The sequence below is a fragment of the Sarcophilus harrisii genome, chromosome 6 (genome assembly GCF_902635505.1).
Source record: "Sarcophilus harrisii chromosome 6, mSarHar1.11, whole genome shotgun sequence".
Taxonomy (NCBI): Eukaryota; Metazoa; Chordata; class Mammalia; order Dasyuromorphia; family Dasyuridae; genus Sarcophilus; species Sarcophilus harrisii.
The window spans coordinates 229,644,349-229,668,402 of NC_045431.1; the positions used below are offsets into that span (position 1 = coordinate 229,644,349).

At 42.9% G+C, this 24,054-nt stretch overlaps 1 protein-coding gene across 1 annotated transcript; it reads left to right on the forward strand.

The window, feature by feature from the left end:
- Positions 1–626: 626 nt before the first annotated feature.
- On the forward strand, positions 627–22,851 carry LOC100927800 (1-aminocyclopropane-1-carboxylate synthase-like protein 1). Its single transcript, XM_023506338.2, has 15 exons — positions 627–2,496; positions 4,996–5,558; positions 6,127–6,186; positions 7,300–7,370; positions 9,732–9,801; positions 11,153–11,219; positions 13,711–13,808; positions 13,996–14,073; positions 14,641–14,741; positions 16,605–16,694; positions 17,821–17,866; positions 17,965–18,106; positions 20,377–20,519; positions 20,663–20,816; positions 21,950–22,851. Exons 1-15 carry the CDS (start codon positions 1,794–1,796, stop codon positions 22,240–22,242), a joined length of 2,679 nt encoding a protein of 892 aa, XP_023362106.1. The 5' UTR covers positions 627–1,793; the 3' UTR covers positions 22,243–22,851.
- Positions 22,852–24,054: the final 1,203 nt, after the last annotated feature.

A 24,054-nucleotide genomic window follows, 5' to 3' on the forward strand; every position in this document is an offset into this window, starting at 1 on the left:
GGGACTCGGAGAGCTGAGTGGGTGCAGGGGAAAGCATGGGAGGATTTGAGTGGCAATCCTGCTCTTCCCCTGTCTGGGTCTCAGTTTCCCCAGCTGTAAATTCGGGTGCCGGCCTGGGAGATTTGAATCAGCTGAGGGGAACTGGGAGAGCCTTTCCACTTGTTTGTGCACGGCCACTCTCACGGTCGCAGTTCCTCGGTTACTCTCTCGGAGTCGGGATTCGAACCTAACTTTGACGAGTCGAACTCTGGGGCTCCAGCTTTCTCTCTCTCTCTCTTTTTTTTCCCTGCCTGGGGGCGGGGCAGGAGAGGGAGCCGGCGAGGGGGCGGGGTGGAGAGCGGTCGGGCTGCGCAGGGAGCTGTCCAGGGCTTGGCCGGTTGGGGCTCTCTCCCGGGATGTCTGCTCCAGGAGAGGGAGCTCCGCCCCAGGGCGCACGGGGAGCTTGGGAGACTGGATGGAGGAGGGATGCAGGATGGAGGAGGGATGCAGGATGGAGGAGGGATGCAGGATGGAGGAGGGATGCAGGATGGAGAGGGGAAGCAGGGCTGGGGTCCCAGAGCCCCCCGGGGCCAGGTCTCAGAGCCGGGCTAGTGTGTCTGGGCCGAGGTGGGGAGGACGTTAGGCTGGAGGGGCTTCGGAGGGCGGGCCACGTGCGCAGCCTTTTTATCCCGGTTCAGCCCAGCTGCCCCCACATGCCGGGAAGTATTTGACTGACACGGGCCAAAGTTATCCCGGAATAAAGGCTGCACGCATGTGCCGTCAACCCGGATGTGAACTGGCGGCCAGCCCTGCTCCCCAGCCCCCTCTTCCATCCCCCAATCCCACCTACCCACCCACCACCACCTTTTCTCCCGGGCCGGCCTTCGCGGGTTGTCCCGGACCACTGAGGACGCAGCCAGACCAAACTCCAAGCCGTGCGGATGCGAGCCGAGCCAAGCCACGGACTCCTGCTTCTGGGAGACTCAGAGAGCTGAGAGAGAGCGGGGAGACAGGGAGGCTTAGGGGACCAGAGGACTCCCCTTCCCCCAGCCTTCTGCTTGGGTCTGCACTGAGCTGGGAAAGGGGCCCGAGGCCAAACTCAGGCCTTTTAGTGAGTGTTACAAATCAGCTTTTTTTTTTTTTTTTTTTTTAACCCAATCCCAGAAACCAAGGTTTTTATAGAGTTCTTCCTAAGGTGTCTTGGCTTAAGACCCTTATTCTTCAAACGAGGAAACTGAGGACCGCAGAGCTGAAGCCACTTTTTCTCTAGCCAATTAGTATTAGTCAGCAGTGCTGGATTGTAAGATCATAGAACTTTAAAGATTATGGAGTGATCTAGCCCAATCTAGCCTGCTTTTGCAGCTGGGGAAACTGAGGCTCAGAGAGGTAGTCTAAATGCAACTGAAAACCATAGGATCATGATTTAGAGCGAGAGGAGACTTTAGATCTGATTCTCTTCTCAGAAGAGGACAGACAGAAGTAAAGGGACTGACCCAGACATAGAGGTAACAGGAAGGACCAGGATTTGAACTGAGGTTCTGTGATTCAGCTTTTTTAAAGTGGATTAGGGTTGCTTCTTTGACTTTCTCTTCCCTAGCCTGACTCCAACCTTCTTTCTTTCTATTTTCTCACTGAGTCCCACACAGGACCTTCAACTTCTGAGCCTCTTCTTCCGTGGCCCAGCTTCCTGCGTTCTCCTCCCAGGGGCACCATATCTGCCTTAAAGAAGTTTCCCTACCCTCCTCTCCTCCCTTCCAGCTCTCCATTCAGTCCATCTCCCTCCCTTTTCTTTTCCCAACCTCAGATCTTTCCCCATGCCCCTCACGGCTCCTGTGGCGGGGGAGGGCAAGAGGACTGGGGCAGTCCGGGGTGGGCGCATGGATTTCCGGGGCAGAAAATATGAGCGGGGAAGCAATTGGTCGGATCCCGAGGTAATGGAGCTGCTCCAACTGTGGGCTGACAAGTCCGTTCAGCTGGAGCTGGAGAGCTGTCTTCGGAACCAGCACGTCTTTAACCGGATCGCCGAGGTGCTCCGGGACAAGGGGATCCACCGGACCGGGGACCAGTGCCGGGAAAAGATCAAGAAGATGAAACTGGAATACCGGAAGATCAAGGACAGCAACAAAGGCACTCGGGGAGGCCGCACGTGGAAGTTCTACGAGGTGATGGACAGGGTTCTTACCAGCAGGCCTTCCATCGCCTATGACCCCATGATGGGCAATGTGGTCACTCAGCCTGAGTTACCCGGAGCCTTGGTGGAAAGTTACCATCATCACTTCACCCCTCCCAACCTCCCCTTCGGTCATTCCCAGCACCCATCAGAGCTGATGGAGATCAAGTGTGAGCAGGTGGACTCAGATGAACAGGAGCCGACCCCTGAACCTCCTATCCCCATGACCTACCAGCCAACCTCTCCCAAGGACCAGCAAGCAGAGCACTGCTTTCTGGAGAGGGGACAGAATGACTCCCCCCTGTCCAGGGCAGAAATTCCTATCGAGACCAGTATGTCACCTTCAGGTAGGGAGTTGGCAGGGGAGGTGGGGTGCATGGAATTCTCTGAAAGGCAGGATAGGTGACTGACTGTCCGTTATGCTGAACCTACTTTCCAAAAAGACTTTCAGATTATTGGAAGGGGTTAAGCTCCGGGAAATTATCCAATATGCTGGTCTTATGTCCATCCCGAGTGGGTTCATTGTACAGGGATGGGAAGGAGAGAGGGAAGAAGGTTCTTCAAATACAGATCATAGGGTGTTTGGTGACTTCTAGAGCTGGAAAGACCCTAGAAATCATCTTAACTGAGTAAAAGGTGCGATCTGTCATGCACCTCGTATATGGAGGAACTAGGACTTAAATGAGGGAATTTAGTAATAGAGGAGATCTGAATTCATTGTCGGGGAAGCCCTGGAGTTAAGAATGACTCACTGAGCCCAAGAAAACTGTCCTGTTGTCCTTCCCAAAGCATGCTGTCTTCAGTGACCCATTTTCCTATTCTGCCATTGCCTTCCTTCCTGACTGCTGCTACTTCCCTGATTCCAGATGTTAGCAAATCACCACCTTGTGTCCATAGAGAACCCCATATTTGGGTTGTGAATGCACATATGGCATCCCAGATGATGTTCACAATGACCCTGTGAGGCAAAGATCATGGCCTGCATTTAATAGATAAAGAAATGGAGGCAAATGAAAGGTTTGAAATGGAGGCAAATGAAAACCGAGTCACATTGTTAAGTGTTGGTAGAACTGGGACTGGGTTCTAGGTCATTGTTTCACTGTACTCTCTTGCCTCCTTGTTTTTTCCTTATATTGCAGCAGCCCCCCATGCTGATCTCACCACCAAAAGTGAAAAAGGGGTTGGAGATGAGGGCACTGGGGTCTAACCCCCAGTCCCCTTGAGGTCTAACTGAATCAGCCACAGAGGGGAAAAATATGATCGACAATCTGCTGGGCCAACTTCATGCACATCTATCTGTATCTTCACTTGCTAGATAGGTTCCCTGTGGATAAGAGAGAGAACCTGGCAAGAATCCTAGATATAGAGATGAAAGGAACCATAGAGATCATATAGACCAACTTTCTCATTTTACAAAGAGGGAAACTGAGGCCAGATGTGATTTGCTTAAGGTCATAGCGGATAAAGAGGAGAAAAGATGGACTAGTCTTAAACTGAACTTTAAAAAGCATCCAACTCAATGTAGAAGCAGGTAGTGGGGAACAGCAGACGGAGAGCTGAACTGGGAGTCTAAAAGATCTGAGTTCAAATCCTGACTCAGAAACTAGCTGTCACCTAACCTTGCGTCTCTCACCTTATTTGCAAAATGAGGGAGTTGGATATGTTCCTTTGACCCGTTGTCTTGCACGTAGTAGGAAGCTTAATAACAAGTTTATTGATTTTTAAGTGGCTACTGAATGATAGGTGCAGGGAATAAGTCAGAAAGACAAAAGTGAAAGTGTTCCTTGCCCTCAGGAAGCTAATCATTTACTGGAAGGAAGTATAAACCATAGAGAAGTAAATTCAGGCATATACAAAATGTTTTTGGGGGGAAGAAGCACCAGTAACTGGGAAGGGATAGGAAAGGCTTTGTGTAGGACCTGGAGATGAAAGGGAAGAAGCAGGGTCTTTTAAGAATGCAAAGGCATGGAGGTGGTAAAATATACATGGAGTGGGGAGGAGACAAATTAGCTGGTGCTATTGAAGCAGGGGAAGTAATGGAAAGTAATTGGGCAGCTAGGGAGTGCTTCAGAGCACAGAGCACCTAGCCTGGAGTCAGAAAGTCTCATCTTCCTGAGTTCAGAACCAGCCTTAGACACTTGCTAGCCATGTGACCCTAGGTAAGTCACTTAACTCTGTTTGCCTTAGTTTCCTCATCTGTAAAATGAGCCAGAGAAGGAAATGGCAAACCACTCCAGTATCTTTGCCAAGGAAACTCATTGGACAGTGTTTAAAATGTTGTAAAGCACTTTTTGCATATTATCTCATTTTATCTTTATATCAGCCCTGATAGGTAAATGCTATTATTTATTACCCCCATTTTATGCTGTTGTTATTGCTGTTGTGTTTAGTTGTTTTTAGTCAGTCTGACTCTCTGTGATCCATTTGGAGTTCTCTTGGCAAATACACTGGAGTGGTCTGCCATTTCCTTCTGCAGCTTATTTGACAAATGAGGAAACTGAGGTAAACAGGGTTAAATGACTTGCCCAGTATCATACAGCTAGTAAGTGTCTGAGGCTGGATTTGAACTTGGGGCTTCTTGATTACTACCCCCCCCATTTTACAGATTTGAACATTGAGTCTCAGAGATATAAAGTGAGTAATTAAACTTGTAGATGTAGCATAGGAGGGAACTTCAGATGTCATTTAGTCCAAGTACTGCTGTACCAAATAACCTTTTCTGATGATTCCTGAGATGAGTTATCTCATTCCCCAGGACCCCCCATTAAGCTAAAGGCTTTGGGATAATGGGTGTGGGGAGACCCATGCCCTGGTGCCAGAGTAACTATTCCCTCTCATTCTTGCAGGTTTTAGTGACCCTAACCTAGCCTCCTCCTCCTCCCAGCTCCCAAGTGAAGGGCCCCAGCCTGATTTTCCCACTGTGCACCGGCTCAGGAGGAAGTGGAAGGGCTTGAGGATCCGAGACCCTGTGGACGAACTGCTGCTGAAGGTGCTGACATCCCAACAGGCCATGGAGGAGAGATTCTTGCATCTGGAAGAGCAGAGGGTCCAGCTGGAACAGCGACGCCTAGAGGTGGAACGGGATCACGAGTTCCGCATGTTCAGCATCTTTGCCCAGATGCTCAACATCCTCAAGCAGGGAAGTGGAGCCTCCCCTGGCCCGGCAGCCCCGATGTCTTGGCAGGGCTTTGGCTTGGCCCCCGAAGACCCCAAGAGATCCAGAACGCCTCAGGGACCAGAACAGACGTTCCCTGTCTTCTATGGGCTGAGTAACCCTGGGACCAGACACCTTCAGGGAAGCCCCTACCTCTCCAACCGAGGGAATGACATCAAATTCAAAAGTGGTATCAATGATGAGGGCAATGCAGCCTACTATGCAGACAAATATGATGAAGACAAGAACCCCAACGTGAGTATGGCTGAGGGTAAAGCTGGTTTGGAGGCATCTGACAGAGAACAGTGGGAAGAACCCTGTTCCAGAGCCATGGAACCTGGGTCCTCTGCTGCCCATGATGCTTACTAATTCTCCCATAATCCTTCTGGGGCTCAGTTTCTTTCTCTATAGAATGATGGGTAAGCTAGATGGTCTTTGAGATCCTTTGCAACTTTAGATCTGAGATCCCGTGGGTCCAGTCAGTGGCCTGTCTTACCAGGGAGGAACCTTTTAACTCTGCTCTCAGACCATGGATGGAAGTCCATATGGGTATCACAAGTGGGTTTCTAGTTCAGAATGTCTCAGCCCAGTTCCTGGAAAACTCAACTGGACTCTGAGTAGAGGAGAGTCCAATGTCAATCAGGCACCGTGTAGGACACCCGGGGGTTTGTATTTTGCTTTGGCCTTCCACTTTGGGAACCATTTGTTCTTCTTACCAGCCATCACCATCTTATTCCAAAAGCAGACCCCCCCCAACAAAACAGGAGACTACAGCTCCTCTTCAGAGCCAACTGTGACTCAATTTTCTCCCTCCTTTTTCTAGGGCATCATTAATTTTGGGATCAGTGAGAACAAGCTCTGCTTTGATCTGTTGTCCAAAAGGGTAAGCATGGCCCCCGGGGGTCCCTTTCTTTCTATCCAGGTTAGCTTCAAAGGTCCCAAGTAAAAGGAAGACAGAAACAGATAAGATAGATTAGAGACAGGAGGCCTTTTGATGATTGCCACTAGGCAATCAAGAAGAAAAGCAGTAAGGTAATAGAAGGCATAAGGAGCTAACTTCAATGTCAGGAGGATCTGAGTTTGAACTCCAACTTGAACACGTACTGACCTTGTGTCAGAATCCTGGGAAATCCCCTTAAACTCTCCATGCCCAGATCTCTCTCAAAAACTTTTAAATTGTGGAAAAATGGATGATCTGCATTGATAGAGGGAATTTCCCCAATTGTGGTTTCTTACGCCAATGAAATCACAGGTATGGACCCCGTCTCCCTCCTCCCAAATAAAAGGAAGGTAGGACAAAAGGATGTGGGTCTGGAAGACAACAGCTACTTCCGGTAACTTTGATGTGGGTACCAATTTCTTTCCAGATCCTATCCCCAAGACTTGTGACTAATCTATAAAGTCAGAGCTAACCCAGGCTTTTGGGCTGGTTTTCCTAAATGAACTTCTGTATTTTAGAATTAACAGAAGGGAGTGCAAGAAAGCCAGGTGTGACTGCTTTATGGCAAAGCATTATGGTTCTGGGGAGCCATGTTAATTTGGTAGCCTTTTTCATGTGGCTGTATTTGTGTTACTTGTGCTGTGAGTGTTCCTCAAAGGATCATGGGAAGCAGCATATACTATAGACTGTTGGAAATGCTAAGAGAAAGCAGAGCATTGAGTAGTAATGATGGTGTTACAAGCTTTGACCCCTCCTTCCCTGTGTTCTTGGGTAGGCTTGGATCAGTGCTTGCAACACCCTGGAAGTAAAAATAAATAGGAACCTCCCAGGTTGAGTGTCTGGAAAGTATCATCAGCCATTTTTAGGGTGAGAGGCAAGGGCATTTGTAAGAGCTAGGCTGCATGGCTGATGGGTGCAGGAGGAGCCTGTGCTATTCATTTATAATATCAGCCTTTGTGTGCAGCCTGTTTATCTGGGGCTGATACCTGGGTGGCTCACCTGGGTGGACTATTTACTGGAGGACATCCTTAGGGCCATCTTCCTTTTTGCCAACAGCTGAGTCAGAGTGATATGCATCACATCGAACCTTCCTTACTACAGTATCAAGACTGGAGGGGACACATGTTGTAAGTAGCCCGGGGTTCTGTCCTGCTAGCATTCAAGGTGAACGGAGGGGGCACTGGGGAAAGAGGAAAGAGTGAGATATACTGGACCGAGCCTTGACTTAGAATCAAAAACCCTGAGTTCAAGTTCTGGGCTTCCTGTTTCCCACCAGGGGAACTAATGGGCACTTCTCATCTCTGAACCTTAAAAAATAGTAGGTTGGAGCAAAAGGGAGAAGATATTTAAACTTGGTAGATTCTCCTTTGATCTTGATGCGTTAGGCAGTGTTAGGGGCTGTTAAAGAGCTGGCTTGAGAATTAGAAAGAACTGGATCAGATTCACTGGTCATGTGATCCTGGGCAAGTCACTGATTAATATCCAGTGTAACACACCAGTATCAACTGAGTCTGAATTAGCAGAGGGTTTTCTTTTTCTCCCTTTGTATTCCCTATATTAATAAACATAGGTCTGATTAAAAATAACCCTCAAAAAATCCCAAGAAAACACCTCAAATTTTAAATTTGGGGATTTGAACACCTTTAATTATAGAAAATAAGTATTTCATTTGAAAGATCCTCATGTGGAAGAGGGATTAGCCTTGTTTTTCTTGGTCCAAGGGAATAGAACTAAGAGATGCATATTTCAATAGGACACAAAGAAAAACTTCCCACCAAATAGAGTCAGGACTGTGCTGGTAAATATTTAACAACAGGTTCTCCAGCAGGAATAACAACATCAAAAAAAAATTTATGCACACACACATACTTTTCAGTTTCATATGCATTATTAACCTTTTCTCCATCACTTTCTTTTGTTTCTTTTAATAAATTTTTTCAATTTTAAACTTAAATATAAAATAAGAAAAGAAAAAGGAAAATATGTCCATGTACACAGCAGAACAGAAGAGAGAATTCAAAATAAAGCAAGGCATTTCCATTTCAAGAAAATCTATGTAATAAATACTATATATTGTTTTTAAAGCTTCCCGGCTTTTTAAATTTTTTTTTGGCTTCCTTGTTGATTTTATTTTGTTCTTTGTTTTTTACTTTATTTTCCCTTCCATGTCCCAGACACATATTAAAGAAGACTGCACTTAAGTGAGGATATATGTTCATACACATAGATTTCTATAAACATATACATATGTACACACATATACTCATACATGTATCTATAGAACCATACTATGCTTCTTTACACTTGTCTTCTCTCTCTCAAGGTGGATAGTTTCTTCTTTCATAGGTCTAAGTCTTTCCATGCTTTTCTAAATCAATCAGCTCATTTCCTACACCACAGCAATATTGCAACCCAATTTATATCCTATGCTGGAGATTGTCTTTGAAAGTTTTCCCCCAATTTTCTGTATTTCTTCTATTCTTGGATACATGGGTTTTATTTTTTTCTAGAAAATTTTAACTTGTAATAATTATATTGTCCTTTTTACATATAACAGTGTTCTCCCTTATAATACAGTTTAAGGTCTGATACTATTGAAACTACTTCCTTTACATCTTTTTTCTTTGTTCCTTTGAAGTTCTTGAGCTTTTGTTCTTCCAAATTAACTTTGTTATTTTTTCTAACTTCATAAAATAATTCTAAAAATAATTTAACTGGAATGACATTGAATAAATGGATTAGTTGGGTAAAATTGTCATTTAAAAAAATTATATGGGTTTTATCTACCCATGAACAATAGATATTATTTCTTTTATTTAGATCTGAGTTTATTTGTATAAAAAGTGTTTTGTGTTTTTGTTCATATAGTTCCTCCGTCTGTTTTGGCAGGTATATTCGAAGGTATTATCTTTTATCACTTTTAAAAATCTGGACAGTTGATAGAATAATAAACCAAGCCCTGGTTTGCAGTGATTCTTAATTTCTGAGGTGCAAATGCTTACAGTGTCATTTTAGCAATAGTCTTAGCTGGCCCCATCATGTTCCTGAGTAGAGCTGAACCCAACATGGAAAGTAGTGGATTCCCCATCCCAAGGGGTCTTTAAGGCTGAATGACTAATTGCTGAAGAGAGAATTTCTGTCTATGTATAGATAGGACTCAATGACTTCTAAGCCACTGTGATTCTATGCCTATGTCTCTTTTATCTTGGGCCTGGTTCAGTGGAAATTGGGTTGGTTTGTGATCTCGTTCTAGCTTAAAGGCACATAGGCTGGACTCCTTGGTTCTCTCCTTGCCTGTTTGGATGGGCAGGAAGGAACCTCCAGACAAAAACTGAGACATTCCTCTGGCCCTGGGCTATGCCCGGTGGTATAGTAAAAGAACTTATGTTCAATCCAGAATGAAGACAATTTGGGGCAAGAAATCCTATGATTTGGGAGAAGTCGTGGGTTCCCTGGACAGTGACTCTGCCTGTGTATCTTTGTTACAGCCTCCGTGAAGAAATGGCTCGGTTCTTGACCTATTACTGCAAGTCTCCCAATCCACTCAAGCCAGAAAATGTGAGTCATCAGCCCCATGCCCTCTGGTCCTTACTAGTCCCAGAAGAAAGTTCTTGCCTTTTTCTCAATTGAAAGAAAGAAAGAAAAAGAAAGAGAGAAAGAAAAAGAAGGAAGGAAAATTAGAAAGAAAAAGAAAGAGCTAAAGAAAGAAAAAATAGAGAAAGAGAAAAAAGTAAAGGAGAAAGAAGAGAAAAGGAAAGAAAGAAAAGAAGAAAAGAAGGTAGGGAGGAAGGAAGAATAAAAGAAGGAAGATGAAAGAGAAAAAGAGAAAGGAAAGAAGGGAGAGAGAGAGGGAAAGAGAAAAGAAAAAATGTAAAAAAAAAGGTAGGCAAGAAGGAGAAAGAAAGAGGAAAAAGGAAAGAAGAAAGAAAACAAAAAAGAAAGAAAAAAGAAAAGGAAGGAAGGAGAAAGAAAAGGAAGAAAAAAAGAAAGAAAGGAAGAAAAAATGAGAGAAGGAAAGGAAGAGGGAATGAAGAAAGAAAAAAGAAAGGGGGAAAAACAAAAGAAAGCCAAGAAAGGAGAGAGGAAAAAAGAAAAAAGGAAGAAATAAAAGAAGGAAGGAAGAAAGAGAGAGAGAAGGAAGGAAAAAAGAAAGAAGGAAAGAAAGGAAGGAAGGAAGGATGAAAGGTAAAAAGAAAGAAAGAAAAGTTGGAGGTCTTTTTTCCATTCAATCAATCATAAAGCATTTATTAAGTACATACATTAAGGACACTGTTCTAGGAACTGGGAAAGGTCCCTGTCCTCAAACAACTGACAGTCTAATAGAAGAGCTATTGTTTAAGGGCAAATTTAAGAGCAAGCATACAAGGGTAGAGAATCTGTGAGCTTTTCTCTCTGAAAACTTGTCTTGCCTCCTTCCTAGTCCCCACCACTCTCATATTACCCATGTGACTTTCATCAGTCACTTATTTTAGGAATTCCTGTTCTTTAAAATGAGAGGGTTTAAGGCAACTAGGTGGTACAGTCCTGGAGCTGGAGATTCTGAATTCAAATCAGGCCTCAGACAGCTGATATTTAACCCCATTTTGCCTCACTAAATAAATTGAGTGTTCACTTAGATGACCTCTAAGGTCCCTTCCAGCTCTGAAGAGTTGATTTTATATCTCACAATTCTGTTTTGCTTTGCTGTCCCTTCCCAGGAGCTCTCCCACCCATCTTTGGACTACTTGGGGTTGCCAAAAATGAACAAAGCCATGTTGCCCAAATTGGAGCCTTCTGGGCCTCTTCTTATGCTTCCCCTTTCTCCCTTTTGGGAATGATAGACAGGATTGCTAGCTCACTTTAGATAGGTGGCAGGTTATTGGTCCTGTGGGTGCTAGATACATCCGTGCACCTGATGTGTTGCCCTCAGGTGATCCTGTTCAATGGCTGCGGCTCTGTCTTCTCCGCACTGGCCACAGTTCTGTGTGACTCTGGGGGTAAGTAGGCACTATCCAAGCCCTCCATGTTTGAGAAGCATCATGGTACAGTAAGATGATCTCTTAAAATGGGAGAACTTGGGTTTGAATCTTCCATTGAACAACTTATTAGCAGAGTGATTCAGGAAACACCTTTCTTAAATAATTTCCTAATTTGTAAAATAAAAATAAATGATATTTGCATTCCCTACCTTTTAAGATTGTTGTGAGATTCAATTCTGAAAGATCCTTTGTGAGCCCGAAAGGACTATAATAGTGTTAGCAATTATTATTATCATTCTTTGAGAATGCATTACATTTTTGGAGCAATAATCATTTGGAACCAGTTCTGGTAAATGAGGTGATCAAGTTGGGAGATATTATTTGTGGTTCAGTAATAAGATGTGAGTATAAAGTCATGGGCATGGTGGGTGAGTGAGAATGCAATAGTGAGCCTAGAGTAAACTGTGAACGAAGAAAAGTTTTGGAAGAAACTCTTTATATTGCTAGAGTGGAAATTGCCTTACCAAAAACCCAACAGTGAACGTGTTGGAGGAGTGAGAATAACAAGAGATACACTCACAAATTAACAGGACACTAATTCCAAGAAAGAAATTAATAATACAATCCATGGCTTTACTAATGTATCCCCCCTTATCTAACAGCTCTGTTACCTTATACCCATACTTTATTTCTGGGCCATAAACAATATGAAGAGCAGTATGGCTTGGGAATTATATTTAAAAGGAAGAGGGTAGGTAATAGGGAGAAACAAGAAAATAAGAATATATACTCTTGGAAAACCCAGGAGCCAGAGCAGGTAAACATGATAGAGAACATTGGGATGACAATCAACCAAGGCAGGATCAAAAGCAACATTGTTATTGGAGTATACTACAGACCACCTGGACAGAAAGAGGAACTAGATTATGAGTCTGGGAAAGAGATATAATATAGTAGTAATGAGGAACTTCAGTTATCTGGACAGCTTTTGGAGCTCTTGTTGTCCAAAACCTATCTGATAATACTTTATTGGCCAGCCTTAATGATCATTTCATCTTTTAAAATGTGAAAATCCCTGCATTAAGGACCACAAAGAGAACTCTCTTCTGGACCTGATTTTCACCAAGGAGAACTGATTGCTGAAACAGACATGATAGGACCTTAGAGAGAAAATGGACATTCCAATTTAGGATTTAGGATTGAAACAGGGGAATTCTCTAAAATCAAGGAGTTTTAACTTGGGGGCCCATGAACTTGTTTTAAAAATATTTTGATAACTGTATTTCAATATTACCTTTGTAATCCTATGTAGTTTACATATTTAAAAACTTTTTTTCTGAAGAGTCCATAGGTTTTATCACATTGCCCAAACACAAAAAAACTTCTGGACATAGTTTGCCAGATTTTAGCAAAGAATTTGGGAAAGTCTTTAATTCTGTGTTTGGACTTAAAAAATCAATCACAAAATTATATGATGGAGGAAGAATGGCTAACCAGAACTATATCTAAAAAAAACCCAGCATTTTTGTGGGTTGTAAGCACAGAATAAGAGTCAATAATATAATATAACAGGTTAAACAAACAAAAATTAAAATGCTTTTTTTAAATCTTAGATTGTATTAAGCAAAACAGAGCATCCAGGTCTAGGAAGTGATGGTTACACTGTCCTTGGCCCTGGTCGGACCATAACTGGAGCATAGCGTTCCATTCTGTAGACCACATTTTAGGAGGGAAATTGATAAAGTGAAATGCTTCCAGAGGGGAGTGAGCAGAGTGGTTTAAAATCTATAGCGTCATTTATTGCAGGAAATGGAGGATGGTTAGCTTGGACAAGAAGAGGCTTCTGAAGGCCATGATATCTGCCTTTATAGAGGCAGCCAGGAAGACCCGAGTTCAAATCCTACATCACTGTCTAGCAGTGTGACTCTGTCATTCAATTTTTTCTGTCTAAGTTTTTCAGCTGTAAAATGGACCTCATAATAGTAGCAACTATCCCCTCCCCAATCCCCAGGGTTGTTGTACAGGTGAAATGAGATGATATTTGTACAGCTCTTTGTTAGAGGTGCTAGATAAGTGCTAGCTATTATTATTTTTTATGTTGTATTAAAAGAGTCTTCTTGTGGAATAGAGATTAGATTTGTTTTTTGTGACCCTAGTGGGCAAACTAGGAACAGTGGGTGAAAGTAAAAGAGAAACATATTCAGGATTGATTAAAAACATTTACCAGATAAAACTATCTAAAAGTGTAATGGATTGCCTCTGGAGAAAGGGGCTTTTCCTTTTCTTGAGAAATTCAAGTAATGGTGGATGACCATTTGGGTATATTTTAAAGGGAGGGTTTGGCTATTGCTTCAATTGGATAGCCTCTGAAACCCCTCTCAACTTAAAGATCACCAATGATGTAACATTTGGAAAAAAAACTTTCTAGATTGGTTCTAGTGATCTGGGTGGAAAACATATTCTAGACATTGGTCGGAGGCTGATGATGTCTTTTCTGCCTTTATTTCAGAGGCCCTTATGATCCCTACTCCCTTCTATGGTGGAATCGTCAACAATACCTACCTCTATGGGAATGTCCAGCTGGTCTATGCTCACCTGGACAGCAAGGTCAGACTTGGGTCCCCCTGTCACTGTCCATCCAGATGGTGCTGAACTTTCCTGGGAATGACACTGAGAATGGGTTTATAGGTACTCTGGTGAGGAGGCAGAGGTCTTCTCCTTGAGCTGGTGATGTCAGGGAAGGGCCTCCAGAGTTCTGAGCAGGTGATTCAGCCAGAGTTTGGGTTTCTTCCAGATTACAGAGACCAACACCCGCCCCTTCCAACTTACCGTGGAGAAACTGGAAATGGCCTTGCAGAGAGCCAGGTCTGAGGTACGAGGGGTTCTGTAAGCTTGGGGCAGCCTCTGCTGATAGAGGAAGAGAGCCAGGTATTCATTAATTTATTTATGAAGCACCATCTGTATGAAATGCAATGTGTTAGGCAATAGGGAGATAGAAAATTTAGCCAAGATGATGGCCATGTCCTTAAGGAGTTTTCAGGTTGCTTCAAATCCTTGCGCTTACTTACTAAATATTTGTTGACTTGAATTCAGTTTAATTCAGTCGGATGATTGAATTTGATTGTAATCAATTAATTACTTGTCCCTGAGCATGATTGTAGGTAGCTTCCTCTGGGAAGCCAGATTCTCTTCATCTTTCTCTTGTCAAGGTGAAGGCTTATTTCCTTTGCAGATACTCATACCCAATCATCCCTTTCTTCCCATTCTGCTTCAAAAATAGCTTTTGGCTGTCTCCTTCCATTTTCCCTGATGGAAGAGGCTCAGGCTCTAAAGGCTGAGTTAAGGGCCCACTTTGAATGACTGAGTTAAGGAGTTAAGGGCTGAGACTGGGTTGGCATAAGGGTCTCTGCTACTCCCTTGACACTCAGCTTGGTTTCAGGGGGTGCACATCAAAGGTCTAATTCTCATCAACCCCCAGAATCCACTGGGTGATGTCTACTCCCAAGGAGAGCTGCTGGAATACCTGGAGTTTGCTAAGAGGTATGACCATATCTCTCCCTCCATCCTACAGGCTAGAGGAGGGAATGCCATTGTCTATACAGTTGAGAAGTCAAGCTGGAGCTAAAACTGGGCACAGCAATAATTATGTGCCTCATTTTCATTCAGTGAGCTATGCTTTCTCAATTGCTTTCATAGCCTTTCAAACACTAGATTCTAAAAACAATCACTCAAAATATAATATCCCCATTTTTCAGATAAGGAAAATGGAAGCCATTAGTTCCCCTAAGCTGGGCCAGAACTAATTAATGACTTTTGGGTAATTTCTGGGCCAGTACTATTTCCATTCCTATTACAAATCTGGGTCACCATGGGAGAAGTAATATTCCCAAGCCTCGAGAAAGGCTTGTGATCAAATCTCAGAGGTTTTGCCCAAAGGGTCCGGTCCCTAGCATCCTAGCAGGAGAGAGTGGATGGAAGACTTATCCTGGAGTCAAATTTTATCTTGGAATCAGATCTTCCCTTTGATGCTTTCTGTATGTGAGGTTGCTTTACTGAACACTGAGTCAGGAGTCAGAAAGAACCAAGTTCAAATCCAGGCTCGATAATTCTCAGCTGTGTGATATTAGACAAATTACTTTACTCTGTTTGCCTCAGTTTTCTCATCTGTAAAATGAGCTGGAGAAGGAATGGCCAAGTACTCCAGTGTCTTTTCCAGGAAACCCTAGATGAGGTTACAGAGAATCACATGAATGAAAAATGATTTAATAACAAAAAAGCTACCCATCTCCTAAGATTGTTGTGAGGAGAATCAAATGAGATAATATTTGTAAAGGGCTTAAAATAGTCTTAGCACCTAGTAGGTGCTCTATAAATGTTACTTATTATTATTAAGTGACTCTGGACAACTTGCTCAGCTTCTCACAACATATGGGTCATGTAACCTCACAGGTTGTTGTAAGGATGGAATTAAAAAGAATTTGTAAAGTACTTTGCAAATGTGCATAATTCTCTTTCACCTGTGGAAACCAAGGGCATACGAAATGAGAGTTGCTCTTATTGTCCAAGGATAGAGACTGCAACTGCACTTCTTGTCCAGTGGATGTGGGCTGCTCTTACTGTCCATGGATGAGGCTGCTTTTATCATGCATGGATAGGGCTGTTCTTATTGTGCATGACTGGGGCTGCTCTTATTGTCTGTGAATAGAACTACTCTTATTGCCCATGGATGGGGGCTGCTTTTATTGCCTATGGGTGAGGGCTATTCTTTTTGCCCATGGGTGGGGGCTGCTCTTATTGTGCATGACTGGGGCTGTTCTAATTGTCCATGGATAGGGCTGCTCTTACTGTTCATGGATGGGGCTCCTCTTATTGTCTGTGAATGGAACTACTCTTATTGCTCATGGATGGGGGATGCTCTTATTGTCTATGATAGGGCTGCTCTTACTGTCCATGGATGGGGCTGCTCGTATTGTGCATGACTGGGGCTGCTCTTATTGTCGGTGAATGAAGCTACTCATTGCCCATGGATGGAGGCTGTTCTTATTGTCCATGGACTGCTATTTTTGTCCATGCTCTTTGGGTTTCTCCAATGAGTTGGAGAGAATAGGCCCAAGATGAAAAACTTGAGTCAGAAGAGATGGTGGCAGGCTACATGGGGTCATGGAAAGAGCTTTGGTTGGAATCCCAGCTCCTTGGCTTTCCAAATAGGTGATTTTGGGGCAAGCTGTTAGCTTCTCTGAGTGCTCTGGGAGATGGTATTGCCAACTTCTATTGGCCCTTCTGGCCTTTCTGGGGCTGCTTGAACAGGTGGTATAGCTATGGTAAACCCCATAAAGAGCAGACCTATTGAGCTCAGAAGAATTATATTGATCATACTGAACTGTCCTCCCTCCTCATCTCTAGGCATGAGCTGCACATCATCCTGGATGAGATTTACATGCTGTCAGTGTTTGATGAGTCAGCCACGTTCCACAGTGTGCTGAGCATGGACAGGTGAGCTGGCAATTACTGGCCCTTGAGGGGCACTTTTTTAACTAGGTCATTCTCTCTTATTCCTCTTAAATAACAGCCCATTTTCATTCAGAATTTATATAGCCTGATATTCACCTAAAGCAGAGGTGTCAGATTCAAATAGAAATGGGGATTACTAAATCATACAAAAAGATCCCTGCAGGTCATATATTGATTAGAAAACCATATGTGTATTTTTTATTAATGCATTAACCCATTAAAATCAAATAGGATATTTGATTTTATAATTTATAATAATTTATTTTTATATTTTAATTGGTTTGGGATATACTTGGGAGTGTTTGGGCCACGTGTGCTGTGTTTGACACTTCGGCCCCCAAATATTAACTGAAATCAGGCAGTGAGGGTAGCTGAGCTGAGAAAGCAGGCAGTCTGCCCCAAAGGAGGGCTCTTCCCTACTCTAATCTTGTTTTTAGAAACTAGTTAAAAGTAGAGAAAAACCCAGAATGGTATTTCTAAAACTGACCCTTATACCATGGCTTAAGAGCTGATTATATTGACAGCAAATAAAGCAAGAAAATCTTTTGCTGCTCCTTCACAGGAGAGCGGGGAAGCAAGAGGAACTTTGTATATTTTCCTGTATGTCTGTGTCCGCTGCCCCCCGAGTTAATTATGCTTTACTTGGGAATATTTGTGTGTCAGGCTGTGCTTCGGGATGCCCGAGGTCACCGGAGGCCGGGTGACAATTATCCTGTGCATAGACTTTCCTAGAGTATGGCCAGGTGTGCTAGCATGTCCTTGAGGAGCGTTCTTATTGGACTGACCCCTTCAGGGAAGACACCCCCAGTCCATGCTCTCTGGACAGATCTGTGGTCTGTTACAAGACCAGCAACGGCTACAGCCTTGACAACAACTGCTATGTCCTGCCTGCTTCTCATGAATTGGCCAGTGTCAGACACCATGGAACACTTACAGTCAGGGCTCATGGGAACTCTTTCTACTTTAGAACAAGAACCTCTCCCTTGCTCATGCTCACTGAAAGAAATGCTGAGTCCTCTGCACTGGTACTAACCTTTGATGACTTGATGACATTCCAGAACTGACCCCAACTATCCTATAACCCCTCCCCCTTTTGTCCTCCCTGCAGGCTACCGGACCCTCAAAGGACTCATGTCATGTGGGGGACCAGCAAGGTGAGCACTATGACGTTATAAGTAAGAGAAAGGAGTTAGAGACAGCTGGGGAAAGGGAAGGGATCATGATAGATTGTCTGGACGTGTCTTCTCTGTAGGACTTTGGAATATCTGGGATTCGCCTTGGCGCGCTGTATACAGAAAACAGGGACGTGGCTGCAGCCGTGGCCAATCTGTGCTACTTCCATGGCATAAGTGGTATCATCCAATACCAGATAGCTCAGCTGCTGCGGGACCATGGTGACTATTTGGACCCAGTGGTGGTGGGAAGGGGAGTGGGATGGAGGATGGGGGGGGTGCCCCATTATCCTTGAGTGATGCATTCAGTGGGATGGTAGATTTCATCATTTATGGTGCTGAATGATGTAAGGGTTACAAAAAGCTCTCCACCACCTTCTCCATTAACTCCTTTCTAGAGTTTATCTGCTTTGGGTTTCTCTTGTTTCTTCACTTCTGTTTGATTCTCCTCCTCTCTCTCTGATCACTTCTTCTCAGTTTCCTTTACTGGATCATCATCCAAGTCCTTAATTGTGAATCCCTCTTATTTTCTTTCTTTATATCCTAACTCTTAGTGACTGGTCAGCTTTGTAGGACAATTGTATGCATTTGACTCAGTTTCTCACTCGAGCTCCAGGCCTGCATCACTTTGGATACCCAGAAGTCTCAGAGGCATCTCTAATCCAGTGTGCCAGAAATGGGATCGGTATCTCCCTGGTTCTTCCTAACAGTCACCTCTTTACCAAACTTTTCTATTTCTTTTGAGAGCAGCATTCTCATGCTTCTTTCCATTCCCACCACTTTTCACATTTGGAGTCATCCTTGACTTCTCCTCCCTTCATCATCTCCCTATATCTAGTTACTTGAAGAGTCATGCCATTTGTTCCTCCACAACATCTCTTGTGGGCACCCCCTTCTCTCCACTCACAAGGTTGTTATCCTCGTTCAAGCCTTCACCATCTATTGCATCATCTACACTTTGGGAACCCCACTTTCTGGTCTCTCAATCACTTAGCCCATCAACACTTGCCATGTATCAGGCACTAATGCAAACTTGTTAGCCCTTCACAGTCTAGATCCAGCCTGCCTTTCCTGCTTTACTTTGCCTTCCTCAAATTGTAGCCAAGTTGGTCCTTGTGCTGTCCCTAACTCCTTCTTCATCTCTACCTTTTACAGTCTTCAGCTTCCTTCAAGATTTAGCTCATAGGCCACATTGTATGGGAAGCCTTCCTTGATGCCCATAATTAGCATTGTCTCCCTTCTCTCATATTATTCTGGATATATTTAATCAAACACATGTTGTAGCATCTCCCCTCCTCAGCAGACTATCAGTTCCTCAAGGTCAAAGACTTCTCTTTTTTTGGTCTTCTGGTAGCCAGCATATAGTCAGTGTTTAATAAGTGACTGCCTTTCTGTCATATGTAATATGAGAAGGTTGACCTGGATGGTCTTTGGAGACTTCTCTAGTTCCAGGTCTATGATTTTTCAATCCTATGATTATTGGCATTGGGCTTGGAGATGGTGTGATTGAATCCGGCAGCTCAGAGCTTGGAAGGGACCTCAGAGACCATCAAAGTTATTACACACACACACACACACACACACACACACACACACACACACACACACACATATATCTCCCTCTCATTATGGAAAGCCATTAGGAGGCACTTCTAAACCTAACTCAGAGTACCTTCAAATTTACTCTTTTTTAGTAAAAGCTTTTTCATTTTCAGATCTACATGGATAATTTTTCAACATTAACCCTTGCAAAACCTTGTATTCCAATTTCCCCCCTTCCCCCCCCCCCAAGATAGCATCCACTTTACTCTTTCCCCTGCCCTGGAAGGACAAGCAAAATGAGTCTGCTCTCTATTCCAAAAAACAGCCTTTCAGACTCCTGAAAAATCTATCTCTTCCATGTCTTCCCTTTCCAATTCAAACATCTTTATTTTTCCAGTAAATCTTTATCTCTAGGATATCCCAAAAGTTTTGATGCCATTTTAAGCCTTAATAGCTTAAATTTAAACTTTTTACATTTAAATTTAAACAATAGCTTTAATAACTTCAAATTTTATTAAGACTTTAGGAACATCTCATCCAAAGCATAGTCTCTGGTCTCTTAATTCTTCTTGTTGCCTTTCTTTAAACACGATTTAGTTAGTTAGTTTCCAAATGTGGTTCCCAGAACTGAATGCCCAGAATGAAACACTCTAGTTATAATCTGATTTGGACATAATGTAACCTGTACCCAAGAGAGATATCATGTGTGGTAGAAAGGCCCCTCTACTAACATAGTGTGCAGCGCATAGTAAGTGCTTAAAAATATTTGATTGATTTGGTACTCTGAGGGTCAGGCTTAAATCAGCAAACATTAATAATCACCTCCTATATGTCAAGCATTGGGATATGAAGGATAGCAACCCCCCAAAAACCCTAATTATTATTAATAAGCATTAATTAATTACCATTAAAGTAATAAGAAACGTTGGAGTCTCTCTTTCCCTGAGTAGATTGGATCAATCAAGTTTACCTGCCGACTAACCAGTCGAGACTCAAGGCTGCCCACACCTACATCACAGATGAGCTAAAAACTCTGGGCATCCCTTTTCTCAACCGCAATTCTGGCTTATATGTCTGGATAGATCTCAGGAGGGTGAGTGTGAGAAAGAGGAAGCTCATGGTGGTAGTGGGTGAATGGGGATGCTCTGGGAATGGGGAGGCTTTTTGGAGACCTGATTTAGACTCCCTGGGTTCTGATTCTCCACCCACTCACCCCACACCCGTGGCTGCCCCCAGTACCTACACACGGGCACCTTTGAGGAGGAGCTGTTGCTGTTTCGCCGTTTCCTAGGAAACAAAGTGCTGCTGCACTGTGGCAAAAGTTTTCTGTGCTTCGAGCCCGGCTGGTTCCGTCTGGTCTTCACAGACAAGATTCACCGGCTGCAACTGGGTGAGCAAAGCCAACTGTCTCCCACCTTCCTCTCTAGATTTGTACACTAAGGAACACAGTAGCACAAAGTATTTTTTAAAACTTTTCTTTTTTTATCAAAGCTTTTTATTTTCAAACCACATGCATAGATAATTTTCAGTATTCACCTTTGCAAAACCTTGTGTTCCAAATTTCCCCCCTATCCCTCATCCTCTCCCTTAGATAGCAAGTAATCTAATATATGTTAAACATGTGCAGTTCTTCTGTACACATTTCCACAATTAGCTTGCTGCACAAGAAAAATCAGATCAAAAAGGAAAAAAAAGAGAGAGAGAGAAAATAAAATGCAAGCAAACAACAACAAAAAGAGTGAGAATGCTATGTTGTATTCACCCTCAGTTCCCACAGTCCCCTCTCTGTGTGTAGATGGCTCTCTTTGTCACAAAATCATTGGAACTGATCTGAATGATCTCATCAGACTTGATCATTGTGTAATCTTGCTGTTAACTCAAAAGTATTGATCAAAAATTTATAGTTAGGAAAGACCTTATCCATTTTATAGATGAACAAATTGAGGCAAATAAAGTAACTCCTCCCAAATCACACAGATCGTGCTCTTCTAAGAAGAAGAGCAAACAATCATTGATTTGAACCAGAAGGAACTTAGTAGCTTAGGACAGCAATTCCTTCATCTTACAGATAAGGAAACTGAGGTCCAGGGAGATATTCCAGACATGAGGCAGGAGATGTAATTTTGTGCAGGGATCAATAAACAGGCTAATTTGGCTGCAGTGGAGAACGCACAGTGGGTGCTAGAGCAATGTGTGGCAAAGCATCGATTCTGGAGAAGTCTGGGTAGTGAGTATAATATAAATGTAATGGAGTAATGCTGTGCTGGAAAAAGAGCCAGGAAACCTACCTTTGCCATCCATGTGGTACTGGGAATGGCACTTATTTTGTCTTGCCTTAGTTTCCTCCTTTGTAGGCCGAGAGAAGGCAGAACCAGATGGTCTTAGAGCTGCTTCATTTCTAACATTTGTGGTGTCTGAGAGTTTCTTGCACAAGGCACTCTCCAGGGCTGCCTCGATATACCCACCTGTGCATTAACCCTCTGACTCCCTCTCCCCTGTTCTGTCCCCATGTCCCCAATCCAGGAATGCAGAGGTTCCGGCAAGTACTAGAGCAGCAGACCCAGGAGCTGCAGCAGAAGTTGTCCCTGCCCAGGCAGCCTTGGGGGCAGGAAGGCCAGGCAGACGGCCCTGAGGAGTCAGTGTTTCTCCCCATCCAGCAAGGGCCAACAAATGGTGTCAAAACAAGGGACCTAATCGGGCTGCTTCAGCAACAGATGTGCTCGTCTGCCTGGCTGCAGAAGGGCTCCCTGGAGCAGCTGACCCAGGAGCAGCCTGGGGCCCTGGATGTGCTTAACCAGCTAGTCAGCAAACAGTAGGGACCACAGGTGAGGGGCTGAGCATCGGTGCAGGGACGAAGCTTCTTTTGGATCTGGGGAGTCCCCCATTGCCAACAAGAGTGAAGGAAGTCTTTGTCTGAGCCAGTCTTGGAGCCTTCTGAAGAACACACATCTTCCATCCCTCTCTCCTGTTGTCCAAGAGGAATCACTTCTGTTTGTTCAGGAGCTAACTTGATGTGTTGGTTTTGGGGAAGCAATCACTGTATTTTCTGTGGCTCTTGTAAATCTTCTAGGACTCTTAGAAGTGGGGTGAGGGGCCAGGTCTTGTGCTCTAGTCTTTCTTAAGTAACTTTGAAGACTGTTGTTTTTCTATCTGGTCTTCATTAAATTTCTGGTTCGCTTTTCAAATTTCTAGCCTCTTGTGATTTACCTTAATTTCTCTCCCTGCCTTTATATCTTCATTTGTAAAGATAAAGGGTTGGGCTTGACCTCTAAAGTTAATTCCAGCCCTCAATCTAGGATCTTAATAATACAACAGAACCCAGCAAGAAGAAATATAAATCACTTAACACAATTACATTACGTAGAAAGTATTTGGGAGTCCAAAACCTACCCAGGAATTAGATTAGTACAATCACAAAATGTCCTTTACAGGAATAAAAGGTAAACTTAAATAACTGGAAAAGTATTAATTGCTTATAGTTAGGTTGAATCAATCTAATATAAAGGACTATATCACCTCTAAGAGCTTCCTTTTTCAATGCTATACCAATCAAACTACCAAAGGATTATTTTATTAAGATAGAAAAAAATATAATGAAATTTATCTGGAGGAACAAAAAAATTCCTCAAGGAAATAGTGAAAAAAAATAGAAGGCAGGGTGCTTAATAGTGAAGCAGTAACCTTCAAAATGATCTGATATTGGCTAAAAAGAGAGGTCAATAGTGGGACTCATTAGTCACACAACATCCCTTGTAATCTTAAAAGAATGCTTAACTGGAGTCTTTTGTTTCTAAGCCACAATAATTTCTAGTTAAAACTCATCTTAACTCTTTTAGAAAGATTTCTCTTAAACTGGCTCCTATCTCTTCATGAAAGAAAAAAAAAAAGCAAAAACCAGCGTAACAATCATATCTAATAAGGCATAAATATTATGCATACATAGATTCCCCATTTCCCCCAAGAATGTTTTTTCTTCCATTTTTAAAACTAAAATTACTTCCACCATGTTGTTGATCAAACTCTTTGTGAATTCATTTGAAGTTTTTTAAAGTTTTCTTGGCAAAGATACTGCATATACTTTCTTCTCCAGCTCATTTTACAGATGAGGAAACTAAGGCAAACAGCATTAACTGCTTTGCCCAGGGTCACACAGCTATTTATTTTTTTATAATGATTACAAGTAAAGACAATTTTTAAACATTCATTTAAAATTTTTTGAGTTACACATTTTCTTTCTTCTTCCCTCTCTACCCTCCTTAAGATGAATAACGAGATGTGCATTCATGTAAAATATATTTCCATATTAAACATATTGTGGAAGAAGAAACAGACTAAAAGAACAAAACTCACCAAAAAAAAATAAAGTGAAAATAGTACAGTTCCATCTGCATTCAGAATCCATCAGTTCTTTCAGAAACAGACCATTTACAAAAGAGGAAACATAAGACTACTAAAAATCACTTGGAAAAAATACTCAAGCTGACTTCAAACATTTAATTGAAAACAACAGCTACAAGGCAAATGAAACTGAATGCTATGAAATTGTAATGTTCCAGCTTGTCCTCAAATAAGAGCTAGAAGTTATAATAGTAGAAAAGGAGGAAGAGGGATGTGGAATATACCTGCTC